The 17,477-nt window shown below is 40.8% G+C and overlaps 2 protein-coding genes across 2 annotated transcripts in view; one reads left to right on the top strand and one right to left on the bottom strand.

Moving 5' to 3' along the window:
• Positions 1–6,158, top strand: part of VILL (villin like) — a 67,073-nt gene extending 60,915 nt beyond the window's left edge. The window contains exons 17-20 of the mRNA XM_018553496.1: positions 644–832; positions 1,200–1,268; positions 3,451–3,777; positions 5,880–6,158. Of these exons, the coding sequence (XP_018408998.1) occupies positions 644–832; positions 1,200–1,268; positions 3,451–3,777; positions 5,880–5,993 (699 nt within the window). The 3' untranslated portion in view covers positions 5,994–6,158. The remainder of the gene's footprint in view (positions 1–643; positions 833–1,199; positions 1,269–3,450; positions 3,778–5,879) is intronic.
• Positions 6,159–15,070: 8,912 nt separating this feature from the next.
• Positions 15,071–17,477, bottom strand: part of PLCD1 (phospholipase C delta 1) — a 95,063-nt gene continuing 92,656 nt past the window's right edge. The window contains exons 14-15 of the mRNA XM_018553480.1: positions 17,192–17,341; positions 15,071–15,183 (exon numbers count right to left, since the gene is read on the bottom strand). Coding sequence (XP_018408982.1) covers positions 15,089–15,183; positions 17,192–17,341 — 245 coding nt within the window. The 3' untranslated portion in view covers positions 15,071–15,088. The remainder of the gene's footprint in view (positions 15,184–17,191; positions 17,342–17,477) is intronic.

Below are 17,477 nucleotides of genomic sequence, written 5' to 3'. Positions count from 1 at the left end.
TACACACCTCTATTAAAGCTTGGCTTCTTTTCACCATATTTATTCCCAGATAATTTTTCTGAATTCTGATTTAAGAAAGCTAGTCGGATGACCAGCAAAACTTCTTCAAGAGAAAAAAAACCAACAAGTTCAGTTGCCTTGATTTATTTTTTACAGATAAAACTTACAATAAACAATAAAATGTGAAGAAAAAAAACTCACTTATGTTCTGGTAAATAAACCTGTGGGTAGAGGATAAAATGACAAGAAAGAAAAAAGTAGAATTTCCCAAATATGTTATAAAAATCTCTAAAATAATGCCACACATGTTTTCTATAAAAAAAACACAAAAAAAAACATTGTATATTTATGAAGTAAAAGAAACATTAGTACATTTATAAAGCTACGCATTTTGATTCGACTTAGAAGCAATCTGGCCCAGGTAACAGGGGAATGTACCAAGCTGAATTGGAGCAGTGGAGGATTCCAATGTAATTCAGCTTCTACCTTGATTTGTACATAGACTGATTAAACATACAGGATATCGGCATTACAGCAATAAACATGGAACTGGTACTCAATATTAACATTCCTGACTGTAATCATATGACTACACTGGTTCATAGAAATAACCTCATAAAATGCTTTACTTTTTTTTATCTAGCTTTTCCTATGGATTGGTAAATCATCCAATGAATATGAGAAAAATGAATCGATTAACAGTGCCAAAGAGTATCTGAGATCGCACCCTGCGGGACGGGACCAGTCCACACCGATAGTCACAGTGAAACAAGGACATGAACCCCCAACTTTTACCGGCTGGTTTAATGCTTGGGACTCTCATAAGTGGAATGTAAGTAACATCATCACCCCCACTTCTGTAAGATGTGTATATAATAATGTAAGCAGACGCAGCAGATATCTTCTATATATAGATACTAGGGAATGCATGAAATATCAAACATTTTGACAGAAAACGGTACTTTGGGCAAAATGCCGACTTTGGCTTCTTTATGTTAGCCTGAAGAGCAGAAGGTTTGGAAAGAATTTACAAAGCATTTCAAAATGTTTGCAGCAAATTGTGTGAAGCCCTAAAAGTCTATGGACTTCATCTTTTACCCTTGCCCCTTGTACACTGTTGCAACAAACATGAACTGTTTTATAAAGCCCCAGATATTTATTATGTTTGTCTGATATTATATTGGTCTATTTTTCATCAGTCTGACCTGTCGTATGAGGATATGAAGAAGAATTTGGGTGATGTCTCTCAGATTTCACAGATCAGTGTGGTAAGTCTGCTGGGATGCCGGTAGGATTGAAGCCCATATGCTACATGCGAAGGAACATTAGTGTTGTAGAGCAAAACATATTATGTACAGTATATAGCCTTAATGTAGCAATCAGCTGTGGAAATGTGTGGTGGGTTGTGTTTAAATCCCTGATTCTCTAGGACAAATGTGCATGCAGCAGGAGCTCTATGCTGGGATACAGAAGAAGATACTGTACTTGTTAATGATGGCTGCACTTTGTGTATGTAAAGAAAATAGAATGTTTAAATTATAACAACTATCTGCAAGGAGTTTGCGTGTTCTCCCTGTGCTTGTCTGGGTTTCCTCCGGGTACTCCGTTTTCCTCCCACACTCCAAAGACATGCTGGAAGGTTAATTGGCTCCTGTCTAAAGTGGCCCTGTGAGCATGTGAGATAGGGACCTTAGATTGCAAGCTCCTTGAGGGCCGGAACTTATGTGAATGTGCAACTATGTAAAGCGCTGTGTAAATTGTTGGCGCTATATACAGTAAATACCAATAATAAACACATGCCATATTCACATTTCACCTTGCAGCCTCTCTAAAAGCCTAGTAGGATGAGTTTCTAAAAATGTGTTTTTTTTGTACTGAAATAATAGTCAGTCTGCCCAGAATACCCAGTTTCTGCACCTTGGAGTCCTAAGTTACCCGCAATGAGGTTAACTCATGGTTTTGCAGAGGTCTCTTTAAATATAAAGAGACAACTGTAAATACAGTGAGGGGGATTTATCAAAACTGGAGAAGACAAAATCTGGAGCAGTTGCCTATGGCAACCAATCATCTTCTCTCTTTCATTTTCAAATCTTAACTGAACAAACTGAAGAGAGAAGCTGATTGGTTGCCATAGGCAACTGCTCCAGATTTTGTCTTCTCCAGTTTTGATAAATTCCCCCCAGTATTTATTGTAAAAGTGGCAGAGCATTTGATGCACTAAATCTTGGCAAATAAATATCACACAAGCACTATGGGTTAGCTAAAGTGACAGCACAGCAGACAACGCTTGCTTTGAGGCTCTGTATGTTTGATTGACAGTGCTAACTCAGCCATCTGATAATGGGATAAGCTACTGCTATAAACAAATATTTTAGCTCAGTAGAGGTAATTATGTAAAAAGGAGACTAGAGCTGCCCATACACTATGTGAATTTCATCTGGTACTTGATGAACCGGCCGGAATTCGCACAGTGGGTGCCGCTGTCGGCACCTTTTTGGCCGGCGTCCCTCAATCAGCTGATCGAAGGAGCCTGTCGGAAAATCTTCAAATGAACAGAGATGGCAGATAATGAGCTGCCGGCTCTGTTTGGGTATTCTGACAGCGACTGAATACAATGAAGCCAGCAGGAGATTCATCATTTAGTGCTTGTAAGCATTGATGGAGGAATCTGCTTTATTTTCTTTGTTCAGCCCCCAGATATAATGAAAAAGATATTACAGGGTATGGGCATCTTAGAGCTCCACCTGCTGGCTGGATAGAAGACTACAACACATTGATATATAATGTAATATTTCATATTTACCTAATATTTTTTCATAGCATAATGCATACAAAATTCAAAACATGACTGCATATTCTATTAAAAGAGAAAAAAAGTGTGTATTTCTAGTGAGGAGATATTTTATTTTATTATTGCAGTGTTTACCTTAAAGCGACCCTGTCAGCACATGGTCACGTTGTATGTTAGCGCATAAGAAGTAATATACTTACCTTTACGGTTGCCATTTGTTAATATGCCACTCCTTCGCTAGTCTCTAGACGCTGCAAGTATTTTAGCCGATGTATGGGTTGAATACCTGTTTCCCCTATTGTACCTGCATTAGAGAGCCACACATACCACAAAAGCTTATGCCTGTGCATTCGGTTGTCCTGTGCAGAAAAACGGCCTGTTTGTCATGCATTGTTGTATGTTAACAGCTCATTCAAAATAAACTAGTTGCCTTGTGCAAGGTGCTTCAACTCCTTGTCCTATGGTGTGGATTGGCCCCTTGTGAGAAGATCAGAAAATCACATCCTTTGTGTAGTGCACAAAGCAGGAAGCAAAGCCTGTGTCTGTAATGAGCAAATATGGCTGCCTGCAACTACCTATAATACATGCTAAGCGTAAAAACAAATATTAAAAAAAAAAAAAAAACATTAAAACACTGATAACATTATTTATTTCTCCAGGACTTACAAAACACAAACATAAATGCGAACAGCTCAAGTAACGTCAGTGCTCCAACAAGTAACGTCAGTGCTCCAACAAAGAAGGTCAGCGCTCCAGCAAATACGGAGAATAGCAATGTGACAGTTCCAGCGTATCAGCCACACAGGAATGCAAACCTGCCGATCAGCAATGGTAATCACACTGCCACCAATGGCACCCCTAGCAACAGCAACTCTGTTGTAGATGGTCTCCCACAAAGCAATGGAAACAATGTGTTCAACAAGGACCTGCTTATTAACAAAAATACAGAGGACCTGCCTGATGGAGTAGACCCTACGAAAAAAGAGGCAAGTAGAATTTGGTCAACAACTAATGTTAACAAATGCAGATATGTGACAACCACATTTAGAATGCACCTGCCATTCTGGGCAAAGCAGCAGGTTCAGTTTAAACCCAACCTCCGTACCATCTAATGCTTTGATTTTTTCAGGTTCACTTTAAAGCAAACCCGCACAGCATCTAATACTTCCCTTCATTTTCCCACTCCTAGGAGTCAGGTCAAGAATCCTAGTGTAAGCTCACAGGGCACAACTACTACATAGACAATAGACCTGCCCCCATGTGTCAGTACTGGGCCAATGACCAAGCACCAGAGTGATTCTGATGCCGGAAGTACTGAATATTTTTGTTCATCCCCAGCATTGAAGTGACGGGAGGGTGAGCGAATGCAAGATGGAGGCTGGGCATAAAAATGAACCTGCAAAAAAGAACAGCGCCTTCTCCTCGTGAAATACTGTTTAATTCGTCAATAAAAAACTGAATGGAAATATACTCGCAAACATACAGGTCTATTCGCTAAAGGGTGAAGGGGTTGGAGAAGGCAGGAGAAGTGAACAATCTAGGACAACATAGCTGATTTGGAAAAAGTCTCCAATTCAGCTCACTTTCCAGTTCAGCTATGTTGTCCTAGATTGTTCACTTCTCCTGCCTTCTCCAGACTCTTCACCCTTTAGTGAATAGACCCCATAGTCTGCATACTGGGCATTCAGAATAGAGCAGATCTGTCCATTATGCCATTTGCTCTGAGGAAGAGGGTTCATCCCTGAAACCGCGTCAGCAAGGCTTAATAGATTGCTTCTGCTCACATTCTGGATATCTGACAGTTCTACATGGTGCCGACCATAGTCCACCAGCTTGGACGGTTGCTCTGAATGCCCAGTATACAGACTATGTTTGTGAGTATATTTTTATTCAGTTTTTTATTAACAAATTAAACAGTTTTTCACGAGTTGAAGGTGCTGTTCTTTTTTGCATGTTCTGTGAGGCTTCCCAACCTGTCTTTGAACAGCAGTTTCCTCTGTGCGTTGTTACTCGTTACTCTGAGACCTCCATCAAGCGCTGACAGATTGGAAAATAAAAATGAACCTGTTTGCTGTGCCTGTAAAAAAACAGAGGCTCACTTTAGGCCCCGTTCCCACTGCGCGATATGCAAATCGCGCGTTTGTCACGCGATTTGCATATTGCGCGATATCGCGTTCAAGCTTGCATTGAGCAAGCTTGAATTGCGGCTAAATCCGCTCCAAAAAGGGTCCTGCTGTAGCGACGCACGACCCACGACAACAGGACCCTTTGCCCCATTGAAATGCATTGGAGCGCGATATCGCGGGAATTACCGCACGATAAATCGCTCAATGTGAACGGGGCTTTAATGTTTGGACTTTGTTGCCCGCCATCATTAGCCGATTCCTTGTCAGCATCCCTAACATCAACATTTCAGGCTCTGAATGTGGTGTGTGGTGTGTGGAAATGTACTGAGGGGAGGGGAGAATGTCTGCAGTCATTTTTGTTGCCATCTCTGATAGCCAGTCCTGGGCATGCTTAGGGAGCTTGCTTGTCTAAAGATCTGGGATTGCTTGTTTGATACAACCCTGCATGCAGATGGCCTTGTGTTTGGCTCCAGGAAATAGAATGCAATTTAAATTGTCAGGAGCCTTGATCATTTTATACAAAAGATATTTTAGACAAATTGCTCCACTTCCAGGCTAACATGAGCTTACATGAACATGTTGTGGGTGCTCAGGCCCACCAGGAAATGTCTCACCCCAAATTCCCATTCACCACTGCTCGAAAGAATAGGCTGCAGCACATCCACTTGCTTTATTACTCTCCAAGCAGCAGCATCCCACCGGGTACAGCCTCCTCTTTCCCTCATGCCTTAGCCCCACATTAGAGGCTTAGGCATGAGAAACACATCAGGGGAGGAGCTCGCGTCAAGCGGGATGCTGTCCCTAGGAGAGGGTTAGCGATAAAGTGAATAGCAGTGGTGTAGTCCGTTCCATGGAACCTAGAGCATATTAGTACAGAGATAAATGAAAGATGAGTTTTATGGAGAAATTGCAAATGTTTCCTTGTGTCCTGTAGTATTAATCATTTGTGTTCTTTTTAACAGATGTACTTATCTGATAGTGACTTTGCTGATATTTTTGGGATGCCTAAAGCCAAGTTCTATCAGCTACCCATATGGAAGCAGCAGAACATCAAGAAAAAACAGGGCCTGTTTTAAATCTGTATTCATTGTCATCTACGAGAAAACATCGAGGACCATCTTACTTCCAAAGTTATCTGTGCATCTGCATACCACAGTTCACATTCCTGTTTTCTAGTCTAGGTTTTGGATTTATTGAGGTTTCTTTCAATTCAGGCTTTTTCAGGAGCTGTGACCTTCAGAGTTTTTTTGTTTTTTTTATCATCCTATACCCCAGTTCTGATTTCCTAGACATATCCAAAACTAGGTCCACAAGGATGTATTCCACTTTTCTGTTCCTGATTTGTAAGATATTTTCCCATCTATGTCCACAATCATGGCATGCCCCAACTCCCAAGACATCATACATGCCATTTCCAACTAGGCTGCACTTCCAAGCGGTTTATTTTGTGAGGATGAATACACCTTAGACAACTGAACTCTCGATTATGGGTAGGAGATCAAAAAACAATAGAGCATGAAGACACAGTGGCTGATTCATAAATTGTTCACACAGCTCCTCTCTGTGCAAACTAAATGTTCTGCACTGTATGGTCACTGGATGATGCCGAGGAGCCTAGGAAATCCCTATGGTGCGTTGCTCCATATAGTGGCTCTTCGCTGTGTGATAAGTTTATAAATCTACCCCATAATCATTAAAACATTCATTAAGATAAACTTTAAAATCTGTTGTTTTTTTTTAAACAAGTCTATATGTGTATCCTGTGATATCATGAGAAAATGAGAATAATTTAGGTGAAGAGACCTGACTTAAACAGATGTGTATGACATGCTTACTGAATCACACAGTAGAAAAGGGCCTACTTATGATGTAAGAATATAGATTGCATTTTTTACTGATATATTGATTTTTATAGTTTTGTCTTTAAAAAAAAAATTCTCAACAAACATTTTGCCAACTCTTTTCAACCCACCTCTTTCAGAAGCAAACATAGGAAAAATGGAATTCTATAACGGTGGGGTTTTTTTTTTTGCTTTATTTCTTTTGTCACGGCAGTAAAATCTAGAAATGTTACATTCTGGCGGTCTGCCTGCACATTTCTGTACTCTGTATCTCAGCCTACATTCACAGCTCTATTATTTAGCTGTGGTGCATTTCAGGCACATTTATTTATGTGTGCTCCCATTTACTGTATCCCTATAGAAGGTGCGTTTCTCTAGAAACCAAAAATGTGCAAACAAGCAGGATTTTTATTTAATGCGCTACACCAAAACCCATAGATGTGAATACAGCCTCACATAGAGAGAAGATAAAGTTTGGGGCAAAATTGGGGGAACTTTAATAAATAAAAAATGCCTCCCTACTTCTAGAAATAGGAGGTGAGATTAAAACATACCTGCATTAAAATACAGCTTCTAAGGGTGCCCAAACACCTTACAATTTATCTGCAGATTTTCTGGGGTTCAATTGGAAAAGGTGCAACAAATTGGCCCAGGTGGAGATTACTCCATCCACACAGTTAAGTGTAGATGGTGGACTCTGTTCCACGTTTTCCATCTGACCACAGAAAATCTGCAGATAATTGTAAGGTGTGTGGGCAGCTTAACTCACCAACATGTCTCCAGAGCCATACTAAGCCTTTGTTGTAAATCTGTCATTTTTAATGACACGCCATTGTATAGTCATCCCTCTGCATATTCATTCACTGGTGCCATTCTCCCATCCAATGTCCTTATAAACGCCACATTAAACTTATTTCTGATAAGCATAGCTGTTGATTACAGATATTCTCCTATATATTGTAGTCTTTTTTTTATTTCCTCCGACACTACAGGGGAGGTGAGCGAAAGCAAAAATACAGCAGAAGAATGTGCCAAGGTGCAATATTTAAATAGCATTTTATTTTTTTGGTTTAATCATACAGTGTGATCTATTAAACTCACTCCAAAAGTTCATTATGTTGTGTTGACTTTTTTGTTTAGATACACAAAAACAGAACAGCTTTACAATCGTGTTGGGGTGTGCAATGTACCCTATAATACTCAACATTTCAGATTATGCTTTATGCAGCTGGTAAAAGATATTCAGAGGGGAATTTATCAAAATTAGAGCAGTTGCCCAGGGCAACCAATCAGCTTCTCTTTTCAGTTAAGATTTGAAAATGAAAGAGAGAAGCTGATTGGTTGCCATGCACAGCTGCTCCAGTTTTGATAAATTCCCCCCTCAGTATCTGAGATACATCAGAACATGATTTTATGGGCTTGAGTTTCTGGGATCAGGCAAGGGCAAAACTTTATATGCCTGCATTTGTTTCTACATGTGACTCACTCCCAATGTAGAGGGTTGTGGACTCGCTCTGATTTCTCCTTCCTTCTGGTCCCCTTCTTCTTCTCTCTCTTTGACTTAGATTTCAGGTTTTAACCTTAATTTGTATCTTTTTTAAAAATAATTTTCTGTTCCTTTTCTTTTTAGTTTCTTTTACTTTTTCTATAACTTCTTCTGGCTTCTTGCATCTAACCGTTGGGGTGGCCACCTGGCTCACTCACTTCTCCCCTTTTGGTTTCCAGGTCTTGTTTTGGTTTTTTTTTTTCCTTTGTTAGTTTTGCCTTCCAACTGTCTGATTTCTGTGTTTTGTTAAAAACAAAAAGAAGTCACCTTGGATTCGGTAGCAGTGGATGCGTCTCATTTTGAGACAGGATTACTGGGGTTAATCTAGAGCAGCGGTTCTCAATCTGTGGGTCGCGACCCCGGCGGGGGTCAAATGATGATTTGCCAGGGGTCGCCCGGGAGTCTGCCGCTATTAGATAGCGGTTCCAGGCCGCCCGGGAGAGAAACACTTTCTCCCGGAAAGGTTTATTCTGCTCGATCGAGCAGAGTAAACCTTTCCCTGTGATCGCTTTTTTTTTTCCAATAGCAAACTAGCTATTGCACCCGCGCTCTGCTGCTGCCAATCAGCAGAGGGGGACCTGAAGTTCTCCATCAGGTCCTCTTCTAGTGATTGACAGCAGCAGAGCGCGGGTGCAATAGCTAGTTTGCTATTGGCGGTGCACTAGCTATGCATTCCTATGGTGTTTTTTTTTTTCATTCTGACGGTGTACGCCAGCGGTTCTCAACCTGTGGTGTCGCTGTGTGATTTCTGCTGTGCTAGGTGAGAGTCCTCCTCAGCCCTCTCCTAGCGCAGCAGTCTCAGTTCTCCCGCCACGCCGCCAGATGTCGCTGCAGCAGCCGCGTCATCCCTAAATTTTACCGTTGGGGGTCACCACAACTTGGCAAATGTTACCAAGGGGTCCCGGCCCTAGAAAGGTTGAGAACCACTGATCTAGAGGATGCCATTTTTATTTAACGTCTCTCTGACCTCTCTGGGTTCCAATGATGTGCAGCCCCGGAGCACTCTTGGCTTAGCTGATTGGTCAGCCCTGATTGTACTTTACAAAGATATTTAGTTTGGATGCCGTCTCAGCATGCCCCTAGTTGTTATTCCACGACTCCACGTGACCTTCCACGGCCCTGTTAACGCTGGCTTCAGCTTGTATAACGGGGTACAACAAGATTTTTCTTAGAATTTGCAAAGCTCTCGGAAAACTTCAAGCAGTTTTGACGGCAGCCTTCAGTTTCAGGCTGTGGGTGTTAAACACAGACCATAATGGGAATGTTGGTTGTCACATGATACACGCTGCTAGGAGGTTAGGTTCCATAGTGCTGAATCTTACTGAAAGCCTTGCTCTAGCCTGCTAGTAGCTTCATTAAAATGGAGACAGTGTGACAGCCAGCACTCTCCATGTTAATCTGTGTTTAGGATCCTCAATCTGCAGCTGAAAGTGCCTTTTAAAAAGCTACTTGAAGCTTTGCTGTACACATTGAGTGTCACATGACCACACATTGAGTGTCACATGACACATGATATTACTTAAGTAAAAGGGAGTTTTAGATAAGAATTAAAAAATAAAATGGTGATTACTCCGTACAAACAAGCCGCACCTCCATGGATCTTCATAAATGAAAGCCACTTTTTATGAATATAACGGATACATACTGTGAAACAAAACCTCTCATGCATTTCACCGATCTGGCGTACTAGAGGGGGCTCTATGATAAAACGCATGAGAGGTTTTGTTTCACAGTATGTATCCGTTATATGGAGGTGCGGCTTGTATTTACAATCAGATTGTCCAATCAAGTTGTAAGTTAGAGATTGTCCAATCTGATAGACTCTGGCCATACAGCTATAGATTTTCCAATCGGATTAGGAATCCGAATGTCCAACCTGATTGGACAATTTGATTGTCCAATCAGATTGGACAATTTGATTGTCCAGATTGGGCAATGTGATTGGAAAATGTGATCATCCAATCTGATTGGACAATCTCTAACTCCCATTTGATTGATCTGATTTTCCAATTTCTATCTTGCAATCAGATTGGACGATTTGATCGGACCAATCTGATCAATCCAATTAAACTGTCCAATCAAATTGACCAATCAGATTAAACAAATCATCAGATTGGGCGATTTGATTGGACCAGATTGTCATCTGATCAGCCAATCAGATTGGTTAATTTCAATTTTATGTTAGAGATTTTCCACTTTGAGCAATCAGATTGGTGCAATCAGATTGGTGCAATCAGATTGGTGCAATCAGATTGGTGCAATCAGATTGTCATCACCCTGATCGGTCTCTAACATAAAATTTAAATAAAAAATTGGTCCAATGAAATCTGATTGGACAATTTGATTGGGCCAATCGGATTGGACGATTTGATTGGGTCAATCGGATTGGACCAATCAGATTGGATGATTTGATTAGACCAATCAGATTGTCATCTGATCAGCCAATCAGATTGGTTAATTTCAATTATGTTAGAGATTTTCCACTTTGAGCAATCAGATTGGACAGGTCTTATCGGTCATAAACCCTGGAGCATCTCACCATGTGTAGGTAACACATACACTGTCCACAGTCCTCCAGCCAGTGCTTCACAATACATCCACAGCTGTGCCAGAGGAAGGCAAAAAAGCATGCGCCAATTTTCTCTAACAGCAGAAAAAAAATGTGTCCCACCGGAGGAAACTTCACAAAGAAATAAATGAAATGCGTTTCCCACACACACAGCAATCTGCCGACTCGTATGAGAGGTTTCTATGTAAATCACGTTCACATAACTGACAGGAATAGACAATCGGCTAATATTATGAAGAGCAGCATACTGCAAAAGGTCTTCGGGTTTAACTAAATTCATGTGTTAGAGGTTTGGAATCCCATCAACAGAATTTTATTGGAATGTTGACTTTCTTAAAGCGACACCAAACTCAGGAGTTCAATCTTAAACATACATTCGAGTACCCGAACTATTCATAGAAATGTATCTTATTTGTGTATCACTCTGCTGTACATCCTCCAATCATCTCTGAACTCATGCTGACACTGTCCTTCCTTCTGATGATTGGAGGATGTACAGCCCAGTGACACACACATAAGATACATTTCTATGAATAGTTCGGCTACTCGAATGTATGTTTAAGATTGAACTCCTGAGTTTGGTGTCACTTTAGATTGCACTGCATCGTGATATGTGGACAGTTTATGGCACATATTCGAGTCCTTCAATCATTGTAGCATGTTGCATGTCAGGCAGTTCCTGTGATTGCCCTCTAATGGCTGAGCGTGGACATGAAAACACAACGGAAGAACAGGCCTGAAAACTTTTATTTGCAAACGATGTATCCCATTTATCAGAGTATTATATTTTTGGGAATAAAGTAAACAGATTGAGGGATACATGAGATCATTCAGACAGAAAATAGACGGTACAGGCTCTTGAAATAGTTACAGGTCTTACAGCAGTTGTACATGAAACAGGAAATAATATTAACATTAAACTTAGACAATCTGTGGCCTATAAAACAAGCTGACATACACCACAAAGCAAACGTATCTGTTTATTTGACTTCAGGAAAGGTTGAAGCTGAACTCAAGGTATAAAGTATTCATGTCATTAAAGTCATTGCTCCAGCTTTGCCCAATGTAAGGATACATATTGTATACCTGGTAGGGCCATGGGAATCCTGCAACGCACGTTAGTAGCTGGAGCTACTAAAGTTTTCTATAGCGATCTTCCGTGTCCTGTACTACCGCTGTGCTGAGTGACTTCCCCTCTGCTATGAAAACACAGGGGGTCACTTGCTCAGCACAACAACCATTCAGCGAATACCTAGAGGGGAATTAATAAAAATTGGAGCAGACAGAATCTGAAGCAGTTGCCCATGGCAAACAATCGGCTTCTCTCCAGTTTGTTCAGCTACGCTTTGAAAATGGAAGACTGAAGCTGATAGGTTGCCATGGGCAACTGCTCCACATTTTGTCTACTCCAGTTTTGATAAATTCCCCTCCTGGTATTTTATATCAATGAATGCTAGGCATTCTCTGATTGGATGTGGGACAGATCATGATGTCCCACTCTTCACACAATCAAAGAAAACATCAACTATTCATTGCTAAAAATACTAGGTGTTCCGTGAATTACAGGTGTGTGAAGCAAGCAACCCTTTGTGTTTTCAGAGCAGATGGGAAGTCACTCAGCACAACGCACTACAGGACCTGGAAGATCACGGGAAGGCAATGTCTGGCAACTACAGTGCTTTACAGGCTCCCTGTGACCCGACCAGGTGTATAATATGCATTCTTACATTGGGTCAAGCTGGACCAGCATTAGCATTTCTATAGACTGATATCTGTGCAACACTAGAGGTTTTATTAGCAAGATGCAATACCTTCTAGAAACCAATCAAAAACAGACATTTACCTCATGGCAAGTTCCAGATAAAACTAACTTTTGAACATAAGGTAACATTTCCTCTCATTTCCTGACCCGGTGACACACACATAAAGTGACCCGGTGACACATACATCCCTTCCCCACTCTACCTAAAAGGTGTGTCTATTGCTGTAAAAGGTCACTTCTTGTCTCAATGGTCAGGAGGTAAAAGGGTAAAAAGGTATAAATGGGAAGTGACATCTACCAAAGAAGTCAAATATTCTAACCCTCCTATTTTATAACAATAACAAATTGGCAAAATTCCACTTTTACTTTTATTAACTAGAAAAGCGGATTTGGTCGGTGTTGGTTACTGAACCCAAACAGCATTTGCATTATATTATTAAACAAACACCATTACTTGCAAGATAAGCCGGGGTGACGAGGGACACATTGTAATGTAATAGAAGATAGATTTCAAGGAATGAGAACTAACTGACAGATAGTTAATCAAGCACAAATTAATATGTTTACATTTCTAATGTGCATAGCTGTTTAAATACAAATGTAGATCACAGTGTCTTGTAGTGTATTGGAAAACGATGACACACAGGTTGTCACCTTTAGACATGGTGAGTGATGGGATTAGTGACATCTTAGCTCAGCGAGTCAGAACCTATGGGGAGAATCTGTAGGAAACGAATCAAAGCAACTGGGACTTGAGCTTTTTTTTCTTGAAGCCCTTTTGCTAGTCATCCAACTAGCTTTCTCAATTCAGAATGACTCCTGCAATCAGCACCTTACCTCCATGAGGTCTCTGACCCTGCCCGTGCTGGCTATGAAAAACAGATTATGTTGATTGGAGCAACGATCACCATAAACGACTTCAAGAAAAATACAGCAAGTCCAGTTGCTTTGATTTGTTTCTTAAGGTGCCCATACACCTGCCGATTAACTAACGATAATCGCTGTGTGATCCCGCGATCGTACGATAATCGGCAGGTGTATGGAAGGCGTTCAACCGTTTCTACTGTACGGTCGCACGTCTATTGTCTTCTAAGCATGCTAGAAAACCTACCGAAAATCGTACGTTTTTTGGCGGGTTAGTGGCGTGCTCGGAAGACAAATGCCGAACGGGCCCGGTGTGCGCAAGCTGCCTGCTCAGCATTGCAATCATCGGCAAGCCCTCCCCTCAGCGGGGAGGGCTTGCGATGATCGCAAGTACGATCTGCCTGTCCAAGATGGGCAGATCGTACGAGATTCTAATTACCTTACAACCATCGCACAACAAAAGTCGTGGGGTGGTAGTAAGGTTTATGGGCACCTTTACAGTCGTATCACGACTTGGATGAATGAGAACCTTCAAATACTTATGAGGAACATCCTAAACCTCCTAATTCTACAGAGGGCAATCAATGGGCTAGTTAGCAGCAGAGAACCCATGAAACCTACACGTGCAAAACCACAATATAAGTATGAATATTCCCTCATCTGAACAATACACAACCAATCCTTGTAGGCTCACCCCCCAAAAAACTTGACTCCTATTGTGACAGCATAGTTCGAGGCATATGAGGTACAGTAATAATATATGAACCCTGTGTATAGTTTGAGTACAATATTACGGTCTGTCAGTCTCTAGCCGTTAGGCAGTACTAGGGCTAGACTGTTCATGAGCTGAGCTTAGTATTTATTTACATGCTATCTTAACCCATTTTATCTTTTAAGGCACATGCAGCTCAGGCTACCATGCTAAGGCTTCTGGGTAATCCGTTCCAGATTTCATTACCTGAGTACATAGAAAATGCATAGATTGATGCAGATTGTCACATATGCCATATTTTATAAGTACACAGTGAGGCAGGAACAGTCCAATAAACTTACAAATAACCAGAACATGCTCGGATATCTCTAAATTCATTACAGTATCAAAAACAAGAACTGGCCGATTGCCCTACAGGCGCTCAATTTTCCAATAAGTCATATTTCGGTTTCTACGATCAATATAGACAGTTTTTGTTTTGGATACCTATAGAAATTCACTGTATTGCACAGTATCGCATATAACGCGTTCTGGGGCTGCTCGAAAAATCTAATTCTGGGGTGCCGTACGGGGTCCCAGCCTACAGATTTCTCCATCTCTGATCTTGCAAGGTGTCAAAGTGCTATTTTGGCACAAAGTTCCCTTTCGAGATCATATACTTTAAAGCGAAAATAAAAAAATAAGGATTTTCAATCACTAAACATGGAAGTCAAAACTAACCTTTCTAAAACCTCAGTAAAACTTTTAAAATTATAATACATTAAAACTGGTATAAAAATAGGCTAACCGTTGCCGAACAACCATGTCTAGCAATTAAAAACAAATCTGACCTAAAAAATGTCAGTTAAAAATGAAATAATGTAAACGTAGTTGTAGATCAGACTTTGGCTTCCTGGAGCATGGTGTGCACAAACAATGTGGCGGAAGGAAGGGGATCTCCATTTCGATTCAGTAGGTGGATGTGACGATAGCCTGGGATAAAAACAACCAAATTTGGATAAATACCTCAGACAGTGACAACATGAAAATCAAATACATTAAAGTAAAAAAAAAAAAGAAATTGCTTGGTTTGAAAATCAAGAAAGCACCAAAAGATTGGGGGAGGGGGTTAGGGCAGCATAAAATGCTCGCCTTGGTGTTGGTTCTGCTCTGCTGCTTGAAAGTCCAGGTATGAACAACCTTGAAGTTCCGTCAGCCTGCGCCTCTTTATCTCTCTCCTGGGTCTATGGGAAAATTCCTCTTACACAGGGAGATGGATCAGATACCATCACATTATTGCCCATTTACACTATAGTGTTGGGGTAATGTACATTACATGCGTCACTGCGTTTTGATGCCATTCACATTAAATAGCACCCCAACGCACCAAGACAACTCAGCTGCATTACAGCATGCCGCAATGCATGGCAACACACAATAATGCCTTATTGTACAAAAAATAGGTCACGTCTGATTATCAGGACTTTAGGATGCGTTGGCAATCCATTCATTTCAAAGGGGCTACCTTAATGCACCACACAAATGTAAATGGGCCCTTAGTGTTTTTGGGGATATCACAATTACATGGCTAATGTAAGCAGTATGTGTCATTTGATTGTAAAATATGTTTATACTCTATTAACACCAATTACAGCTATTGTTAGCCCTGATGAAGGTGGTACGTACCCCTGAAGCCCGTTGGCTCTCCTTTAACCTTTAATAAACACTTTACCTTCATAGAGATCATAATCTTTTTGGGGTTTTCCTTTGGACACCAGCACTGCTCCAATTCTTGCTAGTGGAGTACATCTATTTCATCAGGATTTAAATACTGACTGTGTCCCTACAGAGAACAATTCTGTTCTCTTCCTATTCAACCTACCACGTCAGCTGGAGAAGAAATGGGGAAAGCCTTCCCCATTTGTTGCTCGCTCTGTTAGAATATATCATTGGTTGTGTTGAGGAGCAGCTGCCACAGGATGCCCTGTAGGTGCCCACCTGATTGAGTTCCGAAAGACTAAGGGCCTGGCGACGCTCATTAAATGGACAAGGTTGGACGCTATGGCATTCCATTCGATTTTATATTGTGTTGTGGGAATATGCTCAGCCCCGGGGCTGGAGGTGGCACACGTTCTCTTGGGGTAGGGTGGGGGGAGGGGAGTTATGTTATGTATGTTTTGTTAATTAATTCCTTTTGTAAGGAAGTGCAGGTGGAGTATGTATAGGTTATACCTGTTAGTAACTAAGTATGCGCCCCTACTGCTGTAGGAGGAATGTTGTAATGCGAAAATTGAATAAAAAGAATAAAAAAAAAAAAAGAAGAATATATCATTTTATTGCTGCCTGTGCTAGGGGGACACAGGCAATACTTCCTGTTCTAACACCAAACAAATAGAAAGTGGGCAGATTTTCTCTGACTTCCCGTTTGACAAATCTGACAAAATTAAATAGACCGGAAGCAACGAGAAATCCCCCAATTAAAAGTTAACAGATTTGAACCCTTCTTCGCTTGATCCAACACAAAGTTTTATCTGGAGTTGGCCTTCATGTAAGCCCAAACCTGGAAACATGGAAATATTAGGCTACTGGGGTAAACAAGATGGGGGTACAGTATATTATAATATATATATTAACTCCTTAAGGACCAATAACACGATTAGGCCGTCATGGTTGTCCGTGCCATAAGGACCCAAGGCGGAATAATTCCATCATGGGTCCTTAAGGTTTTAAGTTTGTGTCATGTGCTAAATGAGAACCTATATATGCATATGTCATATCAAATGAAAGCTCTTTTTGGCCTTTCAAAAACGGTATATAATGTGTGTTGGGGCAATAAATGAGAAAGATGGAAATTGTGGTTGAACACACATAGCACATATTGGTTTTGGTCCTTATCTGAAATACAAGCATCTAAAGCTTGGTCCTTAAGGGGTTTTTATAATGCTCAGGCAAACATAGCAATACACATGAAGTTTCAATCTCACAATGAACATGTTTGTACCTAGCTGTAAGCTGGTGAGTGGAACAGTGTACTGCCCCACAAAGTCGTTTCTCGAAGAGGCATCATAATCCTCCACCAGGAATCGCACAAGAGCGAGGGTGGGCACGTCGATTAAAAATTCAAAATGCTCATTCCACATTGGGCTGAATCCTAAAATAGGCCGGGCAAGAAAAGCAAAACTGGTCAGTGTCTGCTGTCATATTCTATAAAAGAAAACACCAGATGCGTTATATGAAACACAATTTTACAATTGTATTTAATGTGTTTATTAGAATATATAAAATGG

Source organism: Nanorana parkeri, unplaced genomic scaffold (assembly GCF_000935625.1).
Source record: "Nanorana parkeri isolate BGI_ZX_2015 unplaced genomic scaffold, ASM93562v1 scaffold121, whole genome shotgun sequence".
Classification (NCBI taxonomy): domain Eukaryota; kingdom Metazoa; phylum Chordata; class Amphibia; order Anura; family Dicroglossidae; genus Nanorana; species Nanorana parkeri.
Note: the sequence above shows the minus strand (reverse complement) of the source record. Positions and strands in the feature narration are given on the sequence as shown.